The sequence below is a fragment of the Salminus brasiliensis genome, chromosome 11 (assembly GCF_030463535.1).
Source record: "Salminus brasiliensis chromosome 11, fSalBra1.hap2, whole genome shotgun sequence".
Lineage (NCBI taxonomy): Eukaryota > Metazoa > Chordata > Actinopteri > Characiformes > Bryconidae > Salminus > Salminus brasiliensis.
The window spans coordinates 17,499,650-17,510,557 of NC_132888.1; the positions used below are offsets into that span (position 1 = coordinate 17,499,650).

General features: G+C 40.0%; 1 protein-coding gene across 8 annotated transcripts; it reads left to right on the plus strand.

Annotated features, from left to right (window-relative positions):
• The first annotated feature begins 1,411 nt into the window (after nucleotides 1-1,411).
• Nucleotides 1,412-9,076, plus strand: aipl1 (aryl hydrocarbon receptor interacting protein-like 1). 8 transcript variants are annotated; one of them, XM_072691142.1, is made up of 7 exons: nucleotides 1,412-1,671; nucleotides 4,384-4,563; nucleotides 6,042-6,230; nucleotides 6,756-6,932; nucleotides 7,547-7,688; nucleotides 8,135-8,439; nucleotides 8,560-9,076. In XM_072691142.1, the coding sequence occupies exons 1-7, from the start codon at nucleotides 1,576-1,578 to the stop codon at nucleotides 8,860-8,862; spliced, it is 1,392 nt and encodes a 463-aa protein (XP_072547243.1). In that variant the 5' UTR covers nucleotides 1,412-1,575; the 3' UTR covers nucleotides 8,863-9,076. The 8 variants fall into 8 exon arrangements, with proteins under 8 accessions (XP_072547243.1, XP_072547246.1, XP_072547239.1 ...); XM_072691145.1 differs by having other exon boundaries at nucleotides 8,135-8,335; nucleotides 8,573-9,076; XM_072691138.1 differs by having other exon boundaries at nucleotides 8,135-9,076.
• Nucleotides 9,077-10,908: the final 1,832 nt, after the last annotated feature.

Below are 10,908 nucleotides of genomic sequence, written 5' to 3' on the forward strand. Positions count from 1 at the left end.
TTAAGGGATATGTGCAGTCAATTTTACCAATTGACTAATTACCAATTACTAATTTTGACCAGACTGATCATGGAAACACCCAAATATGCTTGTTGCCTTAATTAATGCATTACCAAATATTTACACAGACTTTGGTTAATGGCTTCTTGGGTTTAAGCCTAATGTTGTTTGTATTTGTAATTGTTTTAATGCTTAACTGAGACATTACCTAAACATTTGGTAATAATTACTAATGTCCTAAGTATTGTCAGGTGTAATAATTAATGTACCCTTATTGTAAAGTATTACCCAAGGTTTTTGAAAATATGACTGGTGAACCTATTCTTAGCAGTGTATTAAAGTCATCTGATTGAGTGCATTTTCTGCCATATGAATAAAACAAATTGCAAATTAAAAAAAAAATGCTATAAAACACAAGCTAAATGAAAGACAGACTGTCTGAATGAATTATTTTTTGTTATTGAGCTAAAAGTAGAGTGAGCTGTTTCTTCATGGTGGGGGGGCTACTATGAGCTACTCAACTTGGATTCATTCATTTAATTAAACTATTATATGTATGACAACTTCCTTAAAAGGAACTGCTCTGAAGTTATATGTAGAGATAGACTTCTGTCATTGTTTCTTGTTTGAAAGGATGATGTGGAGGCACCACTTAACCATGGCTAGCTCTCTCTGTGAGTGTAATATTAGTGCAATCCCATTAATCAAATACACTTCTTTATGATTTTTTTAACTAAATTTTTGGGGCAGCCATGACCTAATGGTTAGAGAACCAGTTCAATCCCTTGGCCCACCAGTAAGTAGATGGCGGGGGAGTGAAGTAACAATGCTTTCTCCTCCCATAACATTCATGTCTTAAACATGTATTCTTTGTGTTTATTGAGTGAAGCCTAATGTTCCACATAAGTGCATCCTATGTTAGCTGTGGGGTATTTATTTCTGAAAAAACTCTTAATTACCACAACACGGCTTGTTGTGATGGTAAAGTGATGGTAATGTCAGGTTTACTTCATAAAACTAATTTTCACAGTAAATATGGCCATAAGATATCAGTAGAGAGCTCCAGAGAATACAGACAAAAAGTAAAGGAAGGAAAAGGTAGTGAACCCTTTGGAATTACCTGGATTTCTGCTCTATTCCACTCAGCAAATCCATATGAAATATATATATATAACTCTATAAGGTCAGTCGTGGCCATCATTCGGTCTTTTCTTTAAAGCATGTAAACATTGTTGATTCTGATAGTCCTAAATCAGCGCAGTTGAATTGCCTCTGGGACTACTGTTTCACAATGCATTAATGCACTTCTTACCCTGCTATTCAGATATGTTCCAGACATTTCTGGATGTGTGTGGACGCTGGTTAAAAGTGCTGAGGAAAGCCCTTCTGTGGATGACGGGGCTGGGGACAGGCAGGGCTGCCGGCTTTAATCCTGTTATCCCTGTCCTTTAATCCAGCGCTACATGAGCCAGCCCTCATACCTCAACCCAGTCCTGCTGTGCACACAAACATACTTCACACACACACTGAGCCACACATACACATTCTTAATATATACACACATTCACGTACAGCATGGAGGACAGTATGCTGCTTGGTGTGGAGGGGATCAGAAAAACCATCCTGTATGGAGGAACCAGTGAGATTCCCAAATTCATGACAGGATCGAAGGTAGGGCCTACTGCTCACATCAATCTATAGCCACTTCAATCATTATGTTCATGCCAGTACTGCTATAATAGCCATTGAGTATAGAAACAGAGCTACTACTGTAACAGACTGTAATAAGTGTTTGATGCTTTTGGTTGGATTTTTTTAGGGGGGTGGACCGCTCAAAAACATGACTCTAGAGTATGTAAAAAAAAAAAAGTGTGTAAAAAGAGTGTGTATTATTTGCTTAATCTAAGAAAACCATTTCTTCATTCACAAGACAAGTAAGTGATACACTATATGGATAAAAAAAAGTATTGGGACAGCTGCTCATTTATGGTTTCCTCTGAAATCAGGGTACCATTAAAAAGAGGTTTATCCTGTTTTTGTTGAAGCAACTGTCTCTTTTCTCCAGGTGAGGTTTTCTACTAGATTTTGAAGTATTGCTGTGAGAATTTGACTGCATTCAGCGACAAAAGCTTTAGTGAGATCAGGATGTTGGATGATTACCACCCCACGCCATCCCCAATTCCCCAACCCATTCCAAACGTATCATTCCAGTGAACACGGTCCCACTGCTCCACAGCTGTTTATACCCCTCTAGACCACGCTTGGGATTTGGCATGGTGCCAATAGGTTCATGTTTATCTGCTCCAGAGCTTCCTATTCTACTGACAGTGCTCCTCTTCAGGGACTAGAAAAGCTGTGTGTGTGACAGCAATGAGTGCAACTGCAGCTGTTATTAGAAGGGGTGTCCACAAACATTTGGACATGTAGTGTAGCCTCTATATGAGAATAATAAAACAAAAGCTTTTAACTGTCATTATCTGACAGTTGTGACAGAGTATGCCTATACTTACTGCCAAACCAAGAGGGCAGCATAATACAGCACAACATGTGAAGAGAGGTTTTACCGGTACACTTACCCTGATTAGACACAAGGATCTGGAGAACCACAGTCCTGAGTTTAGTGCTTTCTCTGATTTAATACACCTAATGCTAACTAGGTAATTAGGTAAAATGATCGTGCAGGGTAGATGCTAAACTCTGCAACACAATAGCCCACCTCCCAGACCAGGTATTCATATTCAGCTGCACTGACACATCACATCATACGCCCCTGAATTACATTAATATTAGAGAACACACATCTCTGCTAAACATGAACCTGTAAACATTGTTTCCAGAACTAACCGTTTATAAATAGTTCAGCAATGAGAGAAGGGTGTGCAAACTTATAATGTTTATTGTTATAATGTAACCCTATAATGTTAATTGTGAACAGACGATGGGACTGGTTGGAACGATCATTAAAACAGGATTCGTTCAAAACAGTTCAGCATTGTTTGAGACCATTGAGATTTCTGAATACCTGCACATTTTCATCAGAATAAATAGTATTGTAAAAGGCTGTGTCAAACAAGGCAAATTATTTTTTAGCATCATGTGTTGGTGCATTTAATTTTTTTTACGAAGCTTTATTTAGTCTACATACATTTCTGATGAATCTGCGCATCCAATCAATTAACATTTTGGAATGATATGGGAGGATATGGACGTCTCCTATTGTTTCTTTGAAAGGCTTAGCTGTAACAGTATTACAACTATCCCCGCTGTGTGGAGGCAATACTTTAGCTTGGTTAGTCCTTACTGTGAGCTGCTTACGTATTTCAGAATAATGCCATAATAGGCTGTGTTCCAATTGCATACTAATTGCTAGTACTAACTAGTATTTGAGTATGTAGTATCTATTATAAATAGTTGAATATGTGGCACATTGATTGATTAACAATAGTGGACAATATGAAAAAGACCACCCCCCTTTATTTTTTCTTATTATTCTCATGGGCATAACATTACATTTACTGTGGTCCAGTACATTTCAATCAGGTCATAAGGGGGCACTAACTATTCTACTTACTATGTTTGTGCATCTCAGGCTAGTGAAGACACAATAGACAGTAGCAGACAGTGCATGAGTGAAAGCAGTGGCATTACCCAAAATAAATCTGTATTCTTCAATGTATTTTCAGACAATCCCCTCCAATAAATGTCATCAAAAAGTGGGCCTTGTGTCTGATTATATGCCTGTAAATAAATCCAAATATGTATACTTAGAACCAGTCTGTTTTTGTGTGTAATTACGATGGACACTATTATCCCACAATGCAATGTGAAATATATATATTCTATATAACAAATGTATCAGCAAAGGCGCCGGGGGAGCTAATGTTGGTAATGGAAATCTTCATCACTTCCTGTTAGCAGAAAACAAGTTAGTATGTAAATATTTTAACCTGCTGAACCCGCACTGTTAAGATAAGTCTATAGTCTATACCTTAAAGTCTTAGAGTCACCAAGTGGGAAATAAATAATTATATAGGGGTAAATTCTGTGACTTCTACACACAGCTCAGTGAAAGAAGACACTAACGAAGAAAACAGATTATTTTAAGGGTACAAACACAGTCTTCAGGTTGAATATTGAGGCATATCTGTTCAAATTTTGCAACTTATCACAAATAATACTTGATGTTAATGTTGTTGCTATAAGAATATGAAATGAATGACACAAAGTATGTTTTACATGCGCTGTTTAAACTACATAAATATTCTGTTAGCTTTTATTAGCTGGTGCCTAGCTTGTACGTTTCTGGCAGTGGCTTTCAAAAACATGGTTCTAAGCACTTTTTAAACACTTGTTTCTCTACTTGTTCTTCTCCACTGCATACAGGTGACCTTCCACTTCCGCACCATACTGTGTAACGATGACCGGACGGTGATAGACGACAGTAAGAAGGTGGGCGTGCCAATGGAAGTGGTGTTCGGGAACATGTTCAAGCTGGATGTATGGGAGACACTGCTCAAATCTATGCGCATTGGAGAGGTGGCCGAGTTCTGGTGTGATGTTATTGTGAGTATCCTCGTCTCTGTTGAGTCCAGTGTACTACTCAAGTCTGGATAGCAAGAGTGTGACCTCTGAAATATGGTTGAAGTACACAGATCAGCCATAACATTAAAACCACATGCCTAATATTGAGTAGGTCACAACATCTGATCTGATCATTCCGGGCATGGACTCTACAATGACTAATTCTACTGCTTTCAACACATAAGCAATGTCAAGAACTGACACTGTTCATTTGCTGCCATATGCCACTATAGATAAAGACAGTCAATGCATTTCACTTCACTTGTCTAAATTAACATTAGTGTGCAATTAACATTACAACAAGGCTTTTTAGGTAATACTGGACCTGACCTGCTGAACACAGGAGCTGTGAGGCACTTTGTAAATAGTCAGGAATTTGGAAAAGGATAGCAGTAAACAACATACCAGCTGACAAACTCTAGCCTCCTTTCAAAGCTTGTGCAAAAGTCAAAGATCCTATACAAACAGATCAGTCATGCTTATTATCTGGCAAAGGGAGCACTGTAATGGGGCTTGTGTACATGCGTAAAATATGACGTTGGTTGCGGGCCTGTGGGCCTCTGCACAGGCTGTATTAAATTAAAGCTAAAAGTAAACACTCTAACCTTTGTACAGTGTCAGTACGGTTCCTGAGAGAACACAGCGAGCAGTTGACATTTTGGTCAGTAAACTTTATGGCGGGACATGCAGATCCAAACAGTTACTTTAAGCAGCACTGTCCAGCTCCAGCGTAGGCTTCAGAGGAGTGTGTTGTAAGTTAGCCTGACTGACAGCTTGAATGGCTGAAGGAGGATTAAACCGCCTCATGTAATCATTATTATGCAATGCTGTCAACCATGTCTTCCAGCAGAATTGAGCTCTATAGGAAAACTGCGGTCAGCCTGACCACTTTCGGTTTTAGGAAATTTCATCATAATCAGCAACATGCATAAATATTTCAATGTACTGTACAAACATCTCGCTTTGCTTGTCAGGGTAATGGGTTGGGTAACATAGACCCATACTGAAGTAGGACTGTTGTTACTTCAGTTCAGTAATCATGCCAGTAAAAGTAAAAGAACCAAACAATTGGGTAAACTCTCAGAGAAAAGTACCAGACTCTCACTGGTATGGTACCCTCATCTGTCGCTACTGTCCAGGGAATGTTTCCTGCTATTGCATTCAGTGACAATGGTAAGGATGTTCAAGATGATCACCACCCCACCTTACCCCTGAATTCTCAAACTCATCCCAAAAGTACACAGTTCCACTGCTCCACAGCTGAATCATATATCGTATATCTTTTTATACCTTTTTATACTCTCAATGCTGGGGTGACAATGACACGTCTCAACGACATCTTAGCAGAGATTTTCATATTTTCATTAAACCATCAGTTGATGTAGAGGTTCATTCTCACCAGTGCAGAGGCCTTTTTTTCATGACCTGTCTAACAGTCTGTTTTGTCTGTGGCTGGGCAGCACACTGGCCTGTACCCCATGGTGGCAAAGAGCCTACGACGCATTGCAGAAGGCAAAGACCCTGTGGACTGGCACATCCACACCTGTGGCATGGCCAACATGTTCGCCTATCATACCCTGGGCTATGAGGACCTTGACCAGCTTCAGAAGGAACCTCAGCCTCTTATTTTTGTACTGGAACTGCTAAAGGTCAGTGGTCCCTGTTTCTCATGTAACACACCTGCCCTAAAAAGATTTACTAATTTAGGTTCTGTTAACTGTTAAAAAAAAAAAAAAAAAATGTTAATTTAAAAAAAAAAAAAGTAAATATGAATGAATTCTGAAGATAACGATATGCTAAATAGTGCAGAAACCATGGCTATTTGAGATTACTTGATGCAGTTTGAGGCAAGTGTGACTATTTAAGGTATAGAAATCTCATAACCCTGTTGTTTTGGTCTGGGCTTTCAGTAAATGTGTAGCATAATGCATTTCTTATTACCTGAGAAAGGCACTGGAATGGTACACACACCATAAAAATACTTCACATGAATGGCCACTAGGTTGAGCTAGGGAATAATTTTCTGTCTAAAGGCCCCAAGAGCAAGACTCCAGAACATGTGCTTCTAGTTTATGCCCCCATTTATGAGAAGGTAAACCTAGCTTAATTCCCAAGCTTCAATCTTATGTCTTATTAACTTTGCATGGCTGTGTGTGTGTGTGTGTGTGTTTTAGGTTCAGCAGCCGAGTGAGTATGAAAGGGAGCCATGGGCTCTCAGTGACGAGGAGAGGCTAAAGGCTGTGCCTGTGCTCCATGGTCAGGGCAACAGATTATACAAACTGGGCCGCCTCGACGAGGCCATGAACAAGTACAAGGAGGCCATCATTTGTATCAAGAATGTCCAGTCGAAGGTGAGAGAGCCAACAAGTGAATAGGAACAGTACAATGTGTGATAACAATGTATCCCTGAAAATGAAATAAAAATACACTATGGACACAAATATTGGGACACCTGTTTGTTCAATGTTAATCAAGGATATAAAAAAAGAACTTATCCTGCTTTTGTTGGGGTAACTGTCTCTACTGTCCAGGGAAGGTTTCCTGCTAGATTTTGGAGCATGTTGCTGTGGGAATTTTAGCCTTTAGTGTTACTGAGTTCAGTAACTAAGTTCAGGAGGCTGGATGATCACCACCCTACCTCACCCTCAACTCCCCAACCCATCCCAAAAGTATTGGATTCTATAAAGAACCATGTTTGTAACAGAGTGGTTTAGACCTTCCATCAAGTAAAGGGTTCTATATGTATTTATTCACAATAACACATCTCTATTAAAACAACATGGTTCTTCTATAGTCTCGCTCAAAGAACCATTTGTAGCACCTTTATTTTTAAGAGTGTTGTAGAAAACGGAATTGCATTCTTTGCTGTGGTTGTGTTGTTTGGGCTAACAGATTCTCTGCATAGTACATTTTATTGATTCCAGCTTTGTGTATTATGCCTGTGTGTGTGTGTGTGTGCTCTCAGGAGAAGGCCTGGGAGGCCCCCTGGCTGAAGCTTGAGAAGATGGCCAACACCCTCACGCTCAACTACTGCCAGTGTCTGCTGCGCCAGGAAGAGTACTACGAGATCATTGAGCACACCAGTGACATCATCAACCAACATCCTGGTATGTAGGACATAAACAGTACTGCTCTTGTAGGTTTGGACAGGCCAACTTAGGCAAGGCCTCTAACACTACAGTTTATGTTCCTCTTTAGCATGGTTAAGAGTGTTTGCCAAAGCTGCAAATGTAAAAATCTAGACCCACGTCATCCACTTTCAAATATTTCAGGATAAGCCTTTGGGCCCTGCCTTTATTTATTTAAGTATGAAAACTGCATTTAGGCTGTGTCTAAGCTCTGTGTACTTTGCTAATGTAATTTCTGATGTTCTAAACTATGCACATCAGGACATTACAAGTACTCTTGAAGAACAGTGTTATTATGCAAATACTACTTATGTTTGATAGCATGATTTGTATTTGTAGAAAAGAAAAATGGTGATATTAAATAATAAGATGTTTTCCAATTAGCATGTTCATCACTATCTAACTGAATGGTTCATGTTGTATAGGGGCAATCAAAGCCTTCTACCTCAGGGGTAAAGCACACATGGAGGTGTGGAACGAGGCAGAGGCCAAGGCTGACTTTCAGAGGGTGCTGGATTTGGACCCAGGCATGAAGAAGACTGTGAGGAAGGAGCTGGCTGTTCTCAGCATGCGAATGGAGGAAAAGAGAGAGGAGGACAGACTGAAATACAAGGGCATGTTCACAGGCACAGCAGCAGCGCAAACAGCTCCAGCGAAAACACCAGGAGAGGTGCCCACTGACCGAGAATCTCCAGAAGAGGCAACTACAGAACGAGGACTTCCAGAACAAATGAGCCTAGAGGAACTACCTCCTGAGGAAATGAGTCTTGACCAAGAACCTCGAGAACAAAAGAGTCTTGAACAAGCACCTCCAGAACAGATTCATTTAGAGCAAGTAACTCCAGAACACGTAACTCCAGAAGAAATAATTCCAGAGCAAGAAACTCCAGAACAAGAAACTCCAGAACAAGAAACTCCAGAGCAAGAAACCCCAGAAAAAGAAACTCCAGAACAAGAAACCCCAGAAAAAGAAACCCACAAACAAGAAACCCCAGAACAAGAAACCCCAGAACAAGAAACCCCAGAACAAGAAACTCAAGAAGGACGAATCCCAGAACAAGCAACTCCAGAACAACCAGTTTCAGAAGAAGCAGCACCAGAACAAAAGATGCCAGAACCAGAGACAGCTCTAGATGATGATGAAGACCCCTGAAGGCACATAAACCATGTCTGACAGTAATTTGTTGTGTTCCTTTTGAGTGATAAACACAGCTGTTTCTGTTCCTGTAAATGTTATTTATTACCATTAGAATTTGCCCATGAGGCTATTTATGATATTTAAGCATTGTTCTGAGTAGATATACACATGTTCTTCATGGGTGGCATCTTACTGAAGACTGTTAGAGTAGAGCTGGGATTTAGACAGGCATGGTGTTTTGCAAACTCTTCTGCAAGTAGAGGTTTGTCTGTAATGCAATAAATATAATGCCTGCACATCAAAACTTTTATATGCCGCTGAGAAGCATCTTGCAATAAAGCAGATTCAGCCATGGCTTTGATAATTTACTTAATCCTTGCCTTTGCGTCTTGTGTAAGTAACTACTTATAGTTCATTTTCATTAGCATTCTGCTAAATCAAAGATGCTGGCAGGGTAGTTAAGACACAAGTTTTGTGTGCACCTTTAAAATCCACCATGCCTGCAGGCAGTAGTGTTAACGTGTTTGCCTGCAAACAGCCAGGACTATATATATATATATATATATATATATATATATATATATATATATATATGTGTGTGTGTGTGTGTGTGTGTGTGTGTGACTAAAAGACCAGTTTCGTACAATGTGTACTAAACATTGCTGGGCCATCGTGCATATGCACAAATTACTGACGCAACCCAGACACACAGAAATTAAATGATGAGAACAGGCTGTTACAAAGACCTTTTATTAACTGAACCTACACCTCAACCTTAACCTAAACTAATCATAACCTGAACTTAACTGTAATTTAAACCTAACTATTAACTACCCTAAATGTACCCCGACCCTTAACCTTAACCTAAACTTAACCTAACTATTTATTATTTAAACATAACCTTAACCATAACCTAAACCTAACTGTTAACTACCCTTAACTTAACCCTAGCCTTAACCATAACCTAAATCTAACCATTAACTACCCTAAACTAAGCCCTAGCCTTAACCATAACCTAAATCTAACCGTTAACTACCCTAAACTAAGCCCTAGCCTTAACCATAACCTAAATCTAACCGTTAACTACCCTAAACTAAGCCCTAGCCTTAACCATAACCTAAATCTAACCGTTAACTACCCTAAACTAAGCCCTAGCCTTAACCATAACTTAAACGTAACCTAACTATTAACTACCCTAAACTTAACCTCAACCATAACCTAACTCTAAACATTAACTACCTTAAACCTAACCATAACCCTTACCATAAACTTAACCTAACCAATAACTACCTTAAACTTAACCCTAACCTTTACCATAACCTAAACTTAGCCTAACCCTACTCTAACCTAGATCTTCTGTGAGATCAGACCAGATGAGCTAGCCTTCGCACCCTATTAATGCCCATAGCCCTGTCCTAGCTGACCAGTTGACCTTTCTTGGAGCGCTTTCGCCACACCAGTGTACCACCAATGGAATAAAGAGGAGTACCACCATAGTGGTAAGGGGGGGGGGGGGGTATCAACCCCGTTATACACTATATGTCCAAATGTTTGTGGACCCCCCTTTCTTTTAACCCCTTCTAATAAATTCTGTGCTCCCATTGGCAACATGCCTAAAGCCAGGTATGGGCTATGGAGGTATAAAGTCCCCCAGCACTGAGCTGTGTAGCAGTGGAACTGTGGAATGATGGTGCCATCCAATACTTTTGGGATGAGTTGGGGAGCTGATGCTAAGTCGATGCTGGATGCGATCAAATTCTCACATCAATGCTGCAAAATATCCATATACATATACATCTGAGAGTGTAGGGTGTCTTGACATGGGCAAACCAGTATGAATTGTCTTTCTTCATTTCCTCTCCTGCTGGAAACCACCTGGAGTTTTTCTGCACAGTCGACAGAAAGCAGCTAAGTACCAATAAAGCGTCCCTTACACCAAGTCATGCAGGGAGCAGACCACACCACTGCTCATTTAGCACCCTCCTCGTGTCCCACATCATGCTCCAAACCAGGCCCACACTCTAAAGTGGGCTCTTCTCACACTATCACCTCTCACGAGTC